General features: G+C 34.9%; 1 protein-coding gene and 1 pseudogene across 1 annotated transcript in view; one reads left to right on the top strand and one right to left on the bottom strand.

Annotated features, from left to right (window-relative positions):
* The first annotated feature begins 2,289 nt into the window (after positions 1–2,289).
* The window catches only part of LOC149802970 (ethanolamine-phosphate cytidylyltransferase-like), a 77,844-nt gene continuing 61,429 nt past the window's right edge, over positions 2,290–18,704 (top strand). The window contains exons 1-2 of the mRNA XM_089952510.1: positions 2,290–2,547; positions 16,338–16,380. Of these exons, the coding sequence (XP_089808636.1) occupies positions 2,462–2,547; positions 16,338–16,380 (129 nt within the window). The 5' untranslated portion in view covers positions 2,290–2,461. The remainder of the gene's footprint in view (positions 2,548–16,337; positions 16,381–18,704) is intronic.
* On the bottom strand, positions 9,538–10,763 carry LOC149802971 (uncharacterized; annotated as a pseudogene).

Raw genomic sequence — 18,704 nt, 5'->3', positions numbered from 1 at the left:
AGATAATGTGACGTGTGCAGATGTGTAAGAAACGAAATATACATGACTCATGCTTTGACAAAAAGAAATATATAAATTGGTTCTGAGCACGGATGCAAAAATTGATACGGTACTTTATAGGTCAGATGCATGAATCATTTCTGTAATTGAAATAATATGAAAAGCACGAAGAGTGTGAAGTTATTTGATTTATACAGGACACATATTTTTAAATATGCTGTTAAAGATGTTACTTAGAGCATGGTATTTCATATATGAAGTTGTTTTGGTTCCCAGCGGTGATATTATCATCGACTAAGTAAATGCCCGTATTCGACATGTTATCGGCACATGATTGGGAAAAGGACTTGAATTTATATGCGACTGTAAATATCTTATTCATTTTGTCCTTTGTTCTGAAAGACGTATGAATATCGGAATTGTACTTTTGTGTAATTTGCTTTTTACGATGAATTGTTGGTTCTAGGCACGGATGTTATAATGGAACATGCAGTCAAGAGTAGACTTTGGTCGATTGTTACACTACATACCCTCGTGGTACGATGTTTTGTTTCTAAAATAAGGAATAGTCCATTCATTTACTGCTGATTAGTTTCCATAAGGCATCAAATTGTTAAATAATGTGACGTGTGCAGATGTGTAAGAAACGAAATATACACGACTCAGGCTTTTAGAAAGAGAAATATTTAAATTGGTTCTTAGCACGGATGCAAAATTTGATACGTCACATCTTAGATCTGGTGCTTTGATGTAAGTGAAATAACATGAAAATCACCAACATTATGAAATTTGTTGATTTATTCAGCACGCAGAATTTCAGATGTGCTAACTAATATGATAAAACATACGTGAAGCTGTTTTGGTTCCCAGTGGGGATTTTATCATTCATGATGTGAATGTCGTTATTCTACGTGGAGATCAATTTACGTCTACAAATGAGAAAGAAACTCAATATATATTAGTCATTTTCGTAGAGAAATACACAAGTTGGTTCTGACCAGGTATGCTAAAATTGAAATGTTAGGTTGATGTGAAGGAAGCCCAGTACATTTTACTTATACACATACAAACACAGATGAATAAGTTGGTTGTTTATACTGGTGCTATAATTCATATGGTACTTCATAGCACATGTCCATATATCTTCTCAGGAACACGAAACAATAGAATTCCATGATATTCGTTGATTTCTGTACATTTGCAGAATAGACTATATTTATTATTGTGTTGTAGAGAAACACGAATCTAGTGGCTGGTTTAAAGTACGGATGCAAATATTTGAGTGGTATTACATACCCCATATTAGTAGGCGCTACATGACAGAGCAAAAGCGCTTCGTGAAGTTCCTAGATTGACTAGATTGATTATTGGACACAGAATTTGAATAAACTTAGGAATGATTTTGAGTATTGCTAGAAAATGCCTTTAATTGTTTGGGTTACTGGTGAAAATGTTATGATCGCTGATGTAAATGCTCGTATTCCACAATTTAATGGTTACAGGATTTAAAAAATACAACCCCCCAGCCAAAAAAAAAAAAATGTTCTGAATTTGTTCAGTGATATAGAGATCTGAAACTTTGACATTTCTTTTGAGATCTGTATGCGAGACTTATCAAGAAATTTAAACATTCTGAAAGAAGTGGGGCTAGTTCGAGGTGAGGATGGTGTAAGGGAGACTGCAATACGATTTATAATTACGTCCATTGTACTACGAATCGTTTGTTCGTTGTCAGGATTTACCCATATTAATCGAGGATTCCAAAAGGTCCCTTAATTTCACCTGAATTTTGTTAAGGTGCGGTAGCTCGTGCGCTTATTTAATTCATATCGCGAGTGTATCTAAATGAGAGAGAGAGAGAGAGAGAGAGAGAGAGAAATTTGTGAGATTCACTGTTGCTCTGTGTGACGTGTGTGTGTGTGTGTGTGAGAGAGAGAGAGAGAGAGAGAGAGAGTTACTGATGATGTCATATTTAGTAGCAGAAATAAGTTTTGAGGTTAATATTTTGGAAAGAAATGTTCTTTGTAAACGTAAGAAATATATGTGGTGACTTAGTCATGTTGAATTGAAATATCAAATATGAGAGAGAGAGAGAGAGAGAGAGAGATGTGTGTTTTCATATGCCTTCGCTTTATTACAGTACTCCGTGCACGAAGAAATACTGTTATTTCACTTTACTTGAAGAGACAGAGGTAACACATTTATTATCTCTTTTGTTGTTAAGAATCCTATTTACACACACTCACACATGATCTTTTTTGTTCTAGTTCTTCTTCTTCGTACAATTGCTAATAAAGGGAAATTACTCTTGAATTGGTTCTCAGCGTGGATGTTTGGCAGTGGTTCTAGCTGTGGACTTCCGGTTCTTCTCGCGGATGTGCACTGCAAGACACTGTTGGCAGACCGGCCGAAGTCGACAACTTCGAAAGGCGTTTTGTACCTGTGATTTTGCAAGCTGGAGATGTCAAAAAGAGCTAGCGAAGAGACTACAGATGACTCGAGCGATCATAAAAAGGAGAGAAAGGCTCGAGTATGGATGGATGGATGGTAATGCCAGAGAAGGCCATTAACTTTGCCCCATCATAGACCCCATTCCCAGTGTCATGCGATGATCATGTACTTTGGGCATGCAGTGGAAATATAGGATAAGGTTTACTAAAGTCGAGAACGAGTAAAAACAAATTCATACTTGTCAAGATCAATAATAAAACTGATTGACAAGGGTGCCAATCTCGGGTAAGGTTAAGGGCTATTTGTCATCATGACAGTAAATGCGGGTGGGACATGGTACTAGCCACATGGCTCTTTACAAAGATAATTACGAGTATTTGTCATTGGATAGAGGGTTGAAGAGTTAGGCCTGTAACAGTATAACACAAGGGAAGACGAGTTCGCACCCCTCGGTATTTACAACTCTGCGCCAGCGTCATTAAATGTAGTTGAAAGAACATAGTTTCACACTACTTATTTTAATTGAATTAAGTACTTTTGGCTACATTTAATGATACTGACCAGAAATTTACAGAGTTACAGATATAAAATTCATGATTCCGTTTTGAATGAACCGTTGTTTGTCTAATTTTCATCTAATGTACTGTTTATGCCAGCCATGATCAAAATTTCATTCAGTTATTGACATATTGAAGAAAATTGACACTTGTTGGCTACTTTTAAAGAATCAACTTGTACTAGTCAGGAAATTGCTGTAACAATTCAGTTAGTCTTGGATAACACCATAGGTTGGGTTAGGAATCAAGTTTCCTGATGCAGCAAAGAATCCAGAGAGAAGGGCTTGCAGGGTATGTGTGTGCGGCCACCAGAATCCCGATGGATCTGAATGGATTCCAACAGCAAAATATGACTACATATGTAGTCAGCACTTTGTCTCAGGTATATTAAACTCGAATGGCAAACGAGAGTTGAAAGAATGATGTGTGTTTAGTGCTTATATTAATGTCAAATACCCTTAATTAAAATGATGGGAATACATTGTTCGTTATTTATTTTGTATCACGTCATCACCAGTTTTATCCTCAATGTAAGTTAGTAACTGTTCATGTCAGGGTCATTGAATGTAGCATAAAGTATCTAATTCTTTTCACATGTGGTGTTTAATATGAATTTAGTAAGAAAGAAAAAAATTTTTTTTATTAAATCTTCATGAAGATATTACAGTTTGAACATTATCTGATAACATGTAGAACTAGTTAAATAGTTATCTTAAATGGTTAATATTCCTAAATAACCTTTTTAAATTTTTTTTAAGGAAACTCATTTCTGATCCAGATCATCTGGACCATATCCCCATCATTTATATGAGGAGCACATACTCATTATTAAAGGGAGCCAAGCGTTTGTGAATCGATACAACTTGGCACAGAAGAGGAGATTTGGTTTAGTGGAGGACAGCAATGTTTCAAAAAGGCGCAAGATTGAATATGAAGAAAAAGAGGAGAATGGGGAAAGTTTGAGGCTAAATGATTCAGGTGTTAAGGCTATGATGGCAAGGCCTAAGGAGGATGTGTTTCAGATATTGAAATATCATGCAAATCAGGATATATCAGCAGCGCATTTCATTACCCTGGGGATTAGATTTTGGCAGACAGGGGTTTTACTCTTCAAGAAGATATGGCAACTGAATGTTCTGCAGAGTTGATCTTGCCAGCATTTAGAAGGTGGAAAAAAAACAGCTTTCTGCCCGTGAAGTGGAACAATTTAGAAAACTATCATCAGTTAGAATTCACATAGAGAGAGTGATGGGACTCATGAAGTCAAGATTTTCAATTTTACAAGGGACTCTGTTAATTCAGTTAAGTCAGAAGCACATAAAGATATGATTTCAGGTATTGATAATTTTGTCAGAACATGTGCCATTCTTACAAATCTAGGTGATGGGATTGTTCTTCTGATGCACATTATGTAGTCATTTGAAATTCTTATTAATTTTTTGAGGCAATGTCACAATTTTATTTTAGTATGCAGAATAAGTTTCAATTTTCATGTACAGAATGATATATTTAAATGGTCAAACTTAGCTACTTTGTTAAAAATGCCTAATTGCAGTCATGAAAAGTGACTTTTATACATAGATTTTTTTCCACATACATTTGAATGGTTATTATATAAATGCATTATAGTATGACATAAAGATGACAAATAAAACATTTGTTTCATTAAATCATAAAAATTCAATTTTTTCCTTTTCTCCTTTTGCGATCATTGAAGTACCAAGTTCCTTTGGGAGGGCATTTAATCTTTGCACAAGTGAGATGCACCCACTTAAACTTTAAATTGGCCCCATCACACCCTATCATGTCATCTCCATTACCTGTATTCCAGGTTTTTTGACAGTAGCAGAAGACTCCATTTTCCTCAGAAGTACTGGCTGATGTTGCCTGTGCTGTGGTTTCAGCTTCCTCTGTCTTTGTGTCAGAAATTGACCTATCGCCAGTTGTCAATCATTCTGCTCGATTGACCAATCAGCGCGTGCTATTATACACACCTCCAGACACTGTTTATGTCCGTCATTTTCCTCCGACAAGCTGCTTCTGTGGATATCGACTCGGCTGTTATATATATTTACAAATTTTGCAACGGTAAGTCGCCCCACTTCGCCTGGAGAAGTCGCCCCAAGGATCATATATAGTAACTCTGAGATATAGCCACATGGTTAAGGCTTTATTTATTGTTGTTTTTTTTCAACTTAATAACTTATTAAATTTATAAAATTTGCAATTTTTCAACTTTTCCATTTGATCAACTCCGCTTCTGTACTTAACGAAAAATAAGTGTTATATGTCCCTTTTGCTCTGCTCTTCAAATCATTATATGTATTTTAATAATATTTGTAGAGATAGTGTTATCAATATCTTTTATTACATTTACATCTAAAAATGAAACATGCGTACTAGATGCAGTATAAATAAATTTAATCATCGGGTGAAAATGATTTAGGCGATCAATCATTTTTTCAGTTCTTCAGTTGAATGCTTCCAGATCATAAATGTCATCTAAAAATCGTAATTCGTATTATTAAATTGAAAATAATTATTTTCCAAGATAAGTTTATATTATTTTACAAATATCTTGGCTAGATAGTGTGCTATTATTAGGAATGTTATCAAGAAAATATTTGCACGCTTCAATAGTGATGTTACATCTAATGATACTAGGATTTAAATTATCAGATAGATGTGGAATAGGTTTCGACCTTTTAATGAAAGTAGTTGTATCTTTAATGTATGAAGGAAGTGATTTCATTAAAGGTTGTAAAACACTGTCAATTAATTTGGATAGATTTTCAGTATATGAATTACAACCTGGAAAATTTAAAGGTAAATTATGGTCAGGATTTTTAGGAGTTTTGGGTAATATGTAGAATTGAGATGTACGTATGTTATGAGGGAAAGTATCAAATTCCTCATATACGGAATTATTATTTTTGAGGTGTACGTATGTTAAGAGGGAAAGTATCAAATTCCTCATATACGGAATTATTATTTTTGAGGTGTACGTATGTTAAGAGGGAAAGTATCAAATTCCTCACATACGGAATTATTATTTTTAGCAGTCTCATTAATGCATGTTGAAATTTTGTATTTAATTTCTAATTAACGTTCAACTTCTTTGACATAATCATCTTGATTCACAATAATAATAGTGTTTGACTTATCATCCTTTTTAATCACTATACTGTCGTCATTCATTAGATTATATACAGACTTAATTTCGTCCTTATAAATATTACTATGATATTGCTTTAATTTAGTTAATATCTCTTTTGTGATCGCATATATATATATATATATATATATATATCAATCAATCACGTGAAAGATGACTTAATTGTGTTATTAAAAGGTTATTTGGGTGACAAGTTTTGGGATGACTTCTCCAACCAATTGGGGCGACTTCTCCAACCACTCTGGGGCGACTTCTCCAGATACGTGGCGGCAAGTTCTCCGCATACCGACGTAACTTAGAGAAGTGCAAGCGATGGATAAATGCTCTCGCTTTCTGTCTGTGTCTCAATGTTGTTTCATATATTATTGTTATCACGCACGCCATTTTCACAGAATGTTTGTCGGAGGTTAAGACGTCAAGTCACATGTTCGGTAGGCGGAGCGATCTACCTTCTGGCATAAGGTCAGTTCTGGCAGGCAGTGTTCAGTCCAGAAAACTTCAAGTTTGTTCACCGTGTTATCAATGAAATGTTGGTCTTTGTTAACCACAGTGATAACACATGCTTTATTGGTCCACACAACAAAGTGGCAGAATGTGTTCTGGAACACGTACATTTGAAGCTGGACCTGTGCATAGTAGTTATGGTCTTTCTTCAATTCAAAGTTTGACGCAAGACAGTAGTTAGTAGCACTGGTGGTTTCATCTACATTGGCATCCTTTAATGTACACCACTCCCTCGATAACTCGCGCACATCGGGGTCCAGAAACATCGACCGCACTATAAGCGAGGGGCGAATTATCGAGGGACCTATAAAATAAGCCCAAAACCAATAAAGTGATTGACGATATAACGGAAAAATAAGGGGGGAGGGGTAGACAGATTATACTGTTGAATACTCACTTTATAATCGTTCTGAGATTAACTGTTAATAAATATCTCTTCATAACGGTGTACTTTATTATTTTCTCATAGAACATTAAAAATTTCAGGATAAATTACAGTATATTGAGGCGATCATCGAAAACATTATTCCACGTGGTTTCCGTTCGCTGAACATGTGTACCACTTCACACATTGTGTACTACGTCACTAAGTTTTATGTTGAATTGTATGCATTCTAGTTTTATTGTTTGAGCCAAATTAGAAGTTTTTTATACACAAAAGATCGACTCTTTTCGAGAAACAGTGTCGATCGAACGATAGATAGATAGATTTGAATGCGATAGAAGTAAAATGGAAAAAAAACAAAAAAAAAAAACAAGAGTTAATCAGTACTGACATATTTAATTGGTCTACAAATTTAAAACAACGTAAATTAGAACAAGTTAATACTTGCCGTTTGTGCCACGCTTGACAAATATCAATTCACTTTTTGAAAAAATCAGTTAATTTTTTTTGTGTGTGTTACTCCTTGGTTTCTCTGCCGCCGAGCAAAATCCCTCTGATTTCTCAACTGCATGAGCTTTACGTGGTCAACATTTTGTGTATCCAGCCACCTTATGGCAATATCAAAATATTTGCTTCCTGTGCAGAGGGGCGGGGGTGCAACATCTGTGTCTGCATCACTTTCAACACTTGTGTTACTCCAGTTAGAATCGTCTTCTGCTGCAAATTTGTTCGCTATAGAAATAATTATAGTTTCATCTGACTTGTATTCGGCTGTAGGGCAATCATTGTCAGCACAAATCCACTCCTCCACCAAGAGAAACGCCCAACTCAGGACCATGAGTCTGTACTAATCGTCGTCGTTGTCTCTGTTACTGTTTTGCATTACGTCAAAGGCAGCTCCAAGACCCTTAATCCAGCACCCGAGGTCTCTTGTAATCGATTTTTTTTTTTAATGCAACAAACACTTCCCCAAGTTGTTGATCAAAACAAAGCCGGCATGTACATGTAATTAGGTTCGCACAGAAGTACTCACGGGTTTCGATGTGACGGTCGATTGACTCTTTTCATGTTTTCAATGAACAGACTATGTTGTGATTATAATGTTTACACTGAAACGGAATTAAAGGATTAGAATGTGACTTTCACACAGGAAGTCGTTTAATTGGTGTTTATTTCATTCTCTGTTGCCACCTGTTAACATTTACCATAAGTTTTCATTGATCGCTATTTCACCAGACTGTTTATTTACAGTATAATGACAACTATTTATCCTAAAAACTTACATAATATATGATATCTTTAAACAGAGGTCTCGCTAGGATTTTAAAACTGGGTCTTTCTGCCTCAGAATTCAATCACTAAATATCAGTATATTTTCTCACTCGGCCGCCAAGTCAAAGCATTTGAACTAGCCGCCTAGTTGTTGCATCATGTTCTTTTTTTTTTTTAATGTACTCTTATGAAATAGCAACAGTACATCAAAGAGTCTTTCAGTCACTGAATTCTGTCATTGTAAATATCAGCACAGTAAACTGATCAACACCTTTTCCCACAAAGCAGGTGGCTGAAACAGGACCGGCAAATCTTTGAAATTTCCCGCGCACCTATTACATGCGTACGGAAGACTCCAGCCTCAGTGATTTTCTGCGTCCAAGATCAAAAATTGGCGTCCAAATACGCATAATTAAGCGTTTTCGAGATCTCTGAAATTAATTCTTCTCTATGGATTATATTTTTACGGGCATTAATCACCATTTTCGATGATAAAACGAGCAATGTATCAAGGTTTAATTTATCAGTTCTTATCGTAATTTTTTCATGTTCAGCATATTTTAAAGATATTTTAAATACATTTTGTCTGGAAAAAATCGGGAGCCAAGACGGACACCGCGTTATAAGCGGGATCGCGAGTTATCCGGGCGCGAGTTATCGAGGGAGTGGTGTATATGGACATTTTATGTTCACAACAGCATTGCCACAACATGAACATGAAAATAGAGCATCTGGAGAAGCACCAATAAACCCTTTATCCATACACAAACCTAATCCTGTCCTTGTAATTTTCAGATCTTGATTTTGTGTAGATATAACAGCTGTGTAGTGTTGAAGAGCAGATAGCTACATGCAAGTGCCCCCATTGGACTGGCTTACTTTTCAGTTTTTGCTGTACAGGATTGCAGATATTTTTAATTAGTGTAGGAGCAGGATGGTCCATATTGGTGTGCAGTACACTATATGCCACAGATGCTGTTATTCTACCAGTTCTTTGCTCGTGCCATACCAATGAATTTGGCTGATTTTTGGTGCACTACATTAAGTACTCCTTTTCAATGGCACTGACTGACACAGTTGACAATACTTGTTTACACTTTTCCACTAATTCTTCTTTTGTAAGATTAATGCAGCCTGGGTCATATAAAGATATCAGGGGCATTGGCAAGCATCTTACTGACATTTGTTTGTCTTTACTTGCAATGTAATGAGCCGTTTCTTTGAATGTGCTTAGTTTTGTTTAGGCAGCTGTCTAAGCTCTGAATGAATCCCAGCTGTTCTGAAACTATTGGTGTTGGAGGGGGTGGCTTTTGTGTGCGATTACTTTAACTTAGCCTATTCTTTGCTTCATCCTTGTAAAATTTAACTGATGTTATTGGTGCTGGTGTTAGACTTAACAAAACACTTATTCCATTTGAATGGTTTCTCTGTACATGTTAGACGTGTATCCATAGTGAACTGCAGCTTCTATTTTGAAAAGAAGGGCACCAACACAAGAACATGACTCTCCCAGCCTGTAAAATTTAACAAAACCCATAGATTGTATCATACCATGATTCAGTAGCAAAGCAGAATATATATACCTCTCTTGTTTTTGTGTAATGATGAGAAAGCTGCAGTGTAAATATTTACAAAGCATTAAAGTTTTAAACAAAAAAAAATAAAGGGATTAAAATAATAGTTTAATGGCTATCAGTTTGATTACTACACAAGTATTACCCAACTAGAATATGACTATTCTAATTTTATATAACATTTTGAAAAAATGCTTACCCTGCCATGCAATCACAGTGTGCTGTAATGACCCTTCCTTCATTGGTAACAGCGACCCATGGATGATGAGGTTCACCTGTCACTCTCCATGATGGCTTGACATCAGCCTTCAACACAAAATTGGTGCTTTTCTCAGGCTGCATATAATATACTGTTTGCACCCATCCTGATAGTAAAAAGTTGTGTGCCTCAAGACTTATGTAGTTTTTCATTGACTCTCTGGTGTACACTCCTAGCAAAACAAAAGAAAAAAATTATTATAAATGCACTGTGGGTAAATGTACATAGGTTGAAAAATACACAACTTTTAGTGCTTATTAATCAAGGTGTAATAAGACAATTAATGAATGATAATAATGAAAAATTATGAATGAATGAGCACTCTAGAAAATAATTGGGACCACGGGTAATACTGACTGAAAATTTCAGATTTTGATATAGTTTAATTAAAGAAAAATAGGCTTAAGAAAAAGGTGTACAATTACTTCAACAAAATATTTTGTTAAGAACCAAGCTTACCAGGTGTATCTGTAAGCTAGTTGCAAACATCAGGCCATGTCTCTTCAGGCCATTTTGTTGGGTTATTTATCTGCTGGAAATTTATAAGGACTTTCATTACTTTACACAACTTTTAAGTTTCTGTAAATATCGTGCATTAACTTCTCTTTGTAACCATAAGACATTGCAAGAATGGCCAACTGATCTCATCATCCTTGCATTTATATTCGTCATTTTATGAATGAAATGTGTACAGTATACAAAGTGTATAACAAACACAGCCTTCAAACTGCCTTGACACTAATTGGCATATGTTGTCTTGTATGTGACAAATACACACCACTGCCACCCTTATCCACCTATAATATTTTACAGCTATAAAAAATATTTGACAGACATACATTCATGGTTTTATATCCTGCTTATACAGAAGACTATGCAGCACTTCTGAACAGAAAACGGAAATAATAAACAAAATATAGGTAAACTAAAATGGTTTGCAGTATCGAACATAACTAATGCTAATGTATTGTTACTAAGCAATTGTTTTCACCTCAATATGGCAGAAAGTAGGTCGCTAAGCTTGCGAAGTCATGCCAAACCAACCTATTGGCAGAAAGGTAGATGATATAAAGCAAAGAACTGGATAATTTGAATGTACCCTGTTCAGAAAAGTATGATTATTATCCAGATGTTAAAGATATTCAATAGGTTTACTAAAAACACTGAAATACACTCAAAAACCGAAATAAATATGCAATGAAATGCATAATATTATGCATAATGCTCATGAAGTTAAATGCATTATAATTTGTATGTGTTTGAATATTGATTAAAAAAAAGCAAAATAAAATGTGATTTTAATGATTGATAAAGGAATTATTAATCAAATTTACTTGGTCATACTTGATTGAGCAGCTTTTACCTCATTTTCAAATGTCAGTTATGTCTTTATTTGCTTTAAAATGAATAAGTATATATTTCCACCAAACATATGTAAGTAAACTTTCTCACATTCATAATCTCACTTCTGTATTTTAAGTTCTGACCGAGCCATGATTTACCATGCCTGTCCAATAAAGTCAAGTATAACCTAGTTATGTCATTACATAAATTTTGCCAGAAATTGGTAAAAAGTAAATAATATTCAAAATTGATTAAATCAAATTTTGTTTCGCTTATTATTAAAACATTTTCAAATCATATTATCTGGCTCTACACCAATATATACACCCAAAAGCTGTAAATAGGTGCTCAGCATTAAGAAGTTAGTGTTAGGACTGGTTGGCCTGGTGTCAGGATAATGTGACTGGGTGGGACATCATGCTACATGTCTGCAGCATGATGACCCAGTGCTAGACATCACTATAAACTGCCACATTGAAGACATCATAGCGATATGACTAAAATTTTTTTAAAGCTACGTTAAAAATCCAGATCACATCACATTACATAACACAGCTTCCAGGTCAGTATTCATTGAGTCTTTGAGATGGTGAACAAGTGTCATGACTCCAGTAGGTCATAAATTAAACAATATCTGCTGAGGCATTTTGAAAATTAATCTGTTTTTGATTACTGCTGGCATAAATTGTACATTAGGAGAAAAAAAATAGGACAAACTAGCAGGGATGGAAATACAGAGGGTTGTGGACTCGTGTCTTCCTTAGTGTTACATTGTTATAGGCTGGACCCCACAACCCTCTATGCATTGACAGTCTTAATTTTCTTTGTAATAAGCCCCAGTGATACTAACTATGCTCAGGGAAGTTGGTAGGGGGTCACTCAAAGCTGCGTTTGGATAAAAACATTGGACCTGAAGTCTACAACAGGTGTCGTTTTGCACCATACCTTGTACTCGCATGTTAACTTGCATGAAATTACTGGTATTTATGTAAGGCAAAAATAATATGTGCATTTCCTATTGCACTGGTTTTATAGTTAGGTTAAATAGGTTTTTTTGTTTTCTTTTTTTTTAAACATTATATATATTATAATGATTAGTATATATGTGGTTAATGTACTAAGCTCTTCAAATATTAGGCAAAACTGACTGTTAGATGCACAAATTAATTTTGGGAATTTTTGTTTTTACCCTGGGGGAAAAAAAGAGATAGGGCTGGCAATAAAAATGTTTGGTCACCTGACTGGAAACACATTTTTGTGTGTGGGTTGGGGTGGCTAATGCAAAGACTCCAAATCTTTTGCATCTGGCCTTTTTATAATTATAGTGCATTTTAGGTTAGTAAATGTACAAGGAAATGTTCAGATTGCATTGGATCCTCTTAATCGGCCAAATAATCAGTCAACGTGTGCATTTTGTAAAGAACATTATCATGAACCTTTTTAAAGTAGGTAACATCATTCTTATTGCTCAAAAATGTTACATTGCAATAGTATGTCAACTTTTGGACCAAAATCAGCACACCATATAATCATTTTATAACTTTTCAAATATGTACCGTATATGTAATTTTATTAGGTCTGATCACCAGCTTAAGAGGTAGAAACTACTGGATTGCTCTTTTGTCAATTGTTAGTGCCAACCTATAGACTTATAAACACAGATAAACCCTTATGTATTCTGGGGGAGTGTTGGTAAGTATTGTCTTGACTTTAATTTACTAGTCAGTTTTCAGGTACAGGAATGCATGCAGTTGAAAAAACGAATCTATTAGTAACATGCATTTTCATTCTTTGACTTGCCCAGATTGCATTTTTATTTTGGAATAAATCACAGTATGGTGAATTCTAATTACAATTGGGGATGATTTACCCTAAATTACTGTAGATTGGAAAAACATGGGGATACATTTTTCACAGTCTTTTTTTATTTACTTAAAGTAATGTAGGAATATTAGAAAATGTATAAAGTTTAAGGTACTATATATTTTTTTTTATGTGTTTGCAAATTCCCCTTTGTTGATGGGAAAACTGCTGATTTTGTACCTTCAGAAATTTTACTTGATTCTCTTTTAGTTTTAAACATTTGGTCAGCTCCTGGTGTAATATCTGAGGGTAAAAAAATATAAATATGTAATAATGAGACCCCAGTAAATCCCAAAACGTTATTCCATGAAAATGCATATTTCAAAATACCATGAGAATAGCTAATGATATACTGATCATGAAGAAATGATTATACATTTTGTTGTTAGTAATGGGAAATAACTTGCACTGAAAAAATTCCATTTCTGTTTTTTATGAATGTAGCACTTGCTAGCAGCCATTTACAATAATGCAGAAGAAAAGTAGCACTTGCAGACTGCCATGTACAATCTGCATCAACAAAGAATACAGTATACATGGATAGAATTATGTTGTAGTTGTTGTAGGGTTTAATGCCATTTTTTTTCTCAGCACAAGATAGGCTATACATGGCGACCAGTATAATTGGTGGAAGAAGAACCCTGGAAAACCCAGGGAAGAACCACCAACCCACGAGAAGCTACTGGCAGGCTTTCTCACGTACCAACGTTAGCCGAGCATGAGACTCGAACTCACGCAGACAGAGGTGAGACGGCAGTGATCTGTAACGGTGAGCGCTTTAGACCACTCGGCCACTCAGGGCCCCGATAGAATTATGAAAGTAGCACTTGCAAGCAGCCATTTACAAACTACAGAATCAAGTCAGTGGTTGGCAAACTGCAAGATACAATGACACAGAAGGAAAGTAAATCTAAGCACTTGCAAGCAGCCATTTACATCTTGCATCAGTGAAGAATAGAAAGTTCATGACTAGAATTATGAATGTAGCACTTGCAAGCAGCTATTTACAATAATGCAGAAGGAAACTAGCACTTGCAAACTGCCATGTACATTCTACATCAATGAAGAATACAATATACATGGATAGAATTATGAAAGTAGCACTTGCAAGCAGCCATTTACAATATTGTATCAAGGAAGATTAGAAAATACCTGGATAGAATTATGGCAGTAATCCTCCTCCATAAATTTTGTGTAGTAGAGGCAGAGTAAAGTCGCAGTGACACACGTCAATCATGTCAGGTCTTAATCTTGTGTATCTTAAGCTAGTTTTAATTTTTGTTGTCTTTCAGAATTTGTTTAATACATTTTTTTTATTGTCTCAGTGTCCTTCAAATTAAAGGGACTCCAAACACTAGCTGCGTGTTTTGAATGAGGTCCAAACGAGACATTAAACAGCGGACAAAAAGTTTTGATGTCGGTATTCCTTCTGTTGAGTCAGCTCTATATGATTTTCTTTGCCTCCAGTAACCATCCATAGAAATTTACATATCAACTTAAGAAATAAATGCGTTTCTGAAATTTATGTGAATTAAGAAAATATTATAAGACATAAATTGTTAATAATTTGATAAAGTCATTTGCTTGAATTTCCATAAGCAATTGACGTTGTTTGTAACCTTATGTTGCATATTGTTTGTATAATTGATGGTAAGTGGGTAAAACTTTGTTCTTTGATGTTGTTGTTGTAGGGTTTAATGCCATTTTTCAGCACATGATAGGCTATACATGGCGGCCAGTATTAATGGTGGAGGAAGAATCTGGGAAAGCCCTGGAAAGAACCACCGACCCTTGAGAAGCTTCTGGCAAGCTTTCTCACATACCCACATTGGCCGAATCCAAGACTAAAACCCACGCAGACAGAGGTGAGATGGCAGTGATCCGTAACGGAGAGTGCTTTAGACCACTCGGCAACTTCGGCCCCTGTTCTTTGATAATTTGGAATATATCTTGTTTTGTTGTATCTGTTGCTGCTGACAGATAGTGACAAATTCAAGCATAAATATATTTCAAATGAAATTGATATTTTCTCTAAATGTCCAGTTTCTGAAAACTGTACAGAATAAGGACAAATTCACATTTTGCATTTACTGTTAATTAAAACAATTTTGCTTCAATATATTATTTTTACTTAATGAAAATGTTATGAAATGTGACAAATCTATGTTGTTTTATAATTCACACATCACTGGTATATTTTTTTTCCCATTATTACAGCATTTGTTTTTCAAGAAACCACATTATACTGCAAACATTTGTCTCAATTGATTTCTTCCTGAAGTATGTGAGTTTCTAGAACATCAAGTTGACACCATAGTATATGAACCTCAGAAATAATGTTTAAATGTACGCCTTTCCTTCATGTATTTACAAGTTGAAGATACCGTATATACATGTACTTGCTTTTAAATTGAGTCAGACTGCGCACTACACAGACCCACATCTGTGCGGTTGGTTAGGAGTAATCAGTACAACAAACAACGTAAACCTTGATCTGCCATTACATAATGTGCTGGTAGATCAGGGTCTTTGTTATTTGTAGTTGGACTTGACTTATAAATGAGTATATACAGTAGGAGGATTTTCTGTGGGATCTGATCTTTTCTACTGAGATCCTTGATACAAAGACTGTCCCATCAAACAGTACTGTTTATCAAAGCTGCATGGCAGCTGAACTGTATTTCAGGAATTTTTGCAAGGCACTATGGTTTGACTTTCCAGCATTTATGTATTAACTCCATTCACTGGGCCAACATTTTATTTTAGCATACTCTTCCATGGGAATAAAATTAACTGTCTGAGCTCAAGATCTTTTGATCATATAAAACATGAAAATTTCCTCTTTTGGGGAAAAGGACATATGTCAAGAATTTGTTCAATTTTTTAAAATATTATTTAAGTTTGATATTTATTATATATGTTTATCAAGAAAAAAAATTTCCTCCATTTTCAGCTTTGACATGGTGCACTTTGGTCATGCCAATGCCTTGAGACAGGTGAGTTGAGTCTTCATATAGTACTGGTATTTAGTTTTCATACATATTGGTACCCTGCAGGGAACATCGTAGATGAAGATTTCCCATTCTGTTGGCAGATCATGGTGTACAGTGTTTGCTTGAAATAATAAATAGAACAATCAGAATATATTTTAATCTGTCCACTGATTATATGATACCACTTAGAATGATGTTCACAGTTTTGCTACAGACTTGCATCTATTGTTGAACTTAATTTTATTATTTTTTTGACTTCCTTTCCAGACTGAAAGTCTTGCAAAACCTTAAATTCAAAATCACTTGATATTTAGTCATACAGAAACAATTGATCGATCCTGGGTTGAACTATAAAAAAACTGGATCAAGTATTCTGTACTGTTGGCAGCCTAGTGATATTGGTATTACGGGTAATGAAATGACAGATAAAACACCCAAAGCTGCCCTACCGTCACCCATTTCTAAATGGAAAATTCCTTATCGTGAGTTTTAGGTATTAATCAGCCTGTTTATCTATTTGATAAAACATGTGGAATGAAAATTACACAAAAGAGCTTCTGAATTAAAACCCATTATTTTATTGTACAGTGACATCCTTTATTTAGAACATAATGGAGAGAAGAAGGTGTCATTTACTTATAGGACACATATACCTGACCAATACTGAAGCATGAGGAATGAAGGTTTCTCTAACTTGTAGGACACATGTGCCTGATCAATGCCAACAACCTGAAGGTTAAACCTTGACCAGGATAAGTGCTTTATCCTCAATTGGAACACATTCTTTTGACTGTACTGACTTCACCCTGTGTGAGACAAGTTTTTAGATCAGCTTAATGAAGTTTTTGGATGGGGAAAATCTTGAATTTTGTGAAAGGATGTGGTCTATATAAAAAGTTTTACCCTTTTTTTAAACTTCATCTTTTACATTATACGTATAAATTTGTTTACATAGGAGTGGTTGATCTTCCTCAAGATTGTAAGTTTTTTTTGCCTTCATTTTTATACACTGCAATTGATTTATGAAGCCTGTCTGCCCATGTATTACCAGGTTAGTTTCCACACAATAACTCAAGTTGTCCACCTTCTTATTTCCACATCAGTGATTGGCTTATACTTGGTGGAAGAAGAACCATATTGCCATTTGGATCAAAAGCTCGAAAGTCAGGATCACTATGATTGCCAGAAGAAATATAGTTTCTACTCAATGGCTGGAGTTCTCCACCATATACATTGACCAGATTTGTAGCTTGCACTTGAGTAAGTAAGAATCCTAAAGATTTTGGGTGCAAAAGGTCATTACCCAAGGTCACTGACTGAAAGAAGAAAAACTGTTTTCACACAATAACTTACTTCTTCACCATCTACAGCTACCACATTTTTGTGATGGCTTGCATGTTGGGTTGGGATAAAACCCTATTAATTTAGGGGTTTCAGGGTCAGAGGTTAAGAACATTGTGACTGAAAAAATAAAAAATAGTTTCCATATAATATTAGTTTGGATGGTTTGCACTTGCGTAAGGAAGGGTTCCTTTAGTTTTGGATTCAAAAGGTAAAAGGTCAAGGTCTTTGTGACTGAACAAATAATAATAGTTTCCACACAGTAACATTAGTTCTACATCACAATTATGGACCAGACTTTGTGGATGGCTTGCACTTACTTTAAAGAAGAAGACTATGTATTTTATGAACAAAAGGTCAAAGGTCAGGGTCACAAACTGAAAGAAGAAAAATGGTATCTGTTTAGAGACTTATAAACACATGATGGCTATAATGTGCTGAACATGACACTCCTGTTATTATTGCTCAACATTTACTCAATTCTATATTGACAGAATGGTGCTGATGTGCTATTAAACCTGCATATACATAATTAAATATTAGCTGTGTTTTGTAAATGAAAAGATATGGTACACTTTGCAAAAATGATATATGCTGATGCATATACAGTTGCAAATACACTCAAAATTATAATCTTTGATTTTATGCTAGGACATGGAAATACTGAATTTTGCAAGTGAAATAAATGATAATTCACAGGAGTGAAATATGTTGAATATTTTCACTGATGCATTGATCACATCATAAACAAGAAATCTGAGCTATATTTAGATGCGTTAAAGTTGCACTTGTTAGTATGGTTAGCTTGTATGCAAGCAAACCATTATTAAAATCAATAATGTGCATATACAGTTTCTTCATTTTTTATGTGCTGTTTTGACTTTAATTAGGAAGGAGAATTGTTACTACTGATATTTTTGGTTTGAATATACACAAAACACAGGAGAACATAACTGGTAGACCGCTGACATTATTGTGAAGAATAC

The sequence above is a fragment of the Sinohyriopsis cumingii genome, chromosome 3, assembly GCF_028554795.1.
Source record: "Sinohyriopsis cumingii isolate HCF-2022 chromosome 3, ASM2855479v2, whole genome shotgun sequence".
NCBI classification, from domain to species: Eukaryota; Metazoa; Mollusca; class Bivalvia; order Unionida; family Unionidae; genus Sinohyriopsis; species Sinohyriopsis cumingii.
The sequence above is the reverse complement of the archived record's forward strand: the minus strand, read 5'-3'. Positions and strand labels throughout refer to the sequence as shown.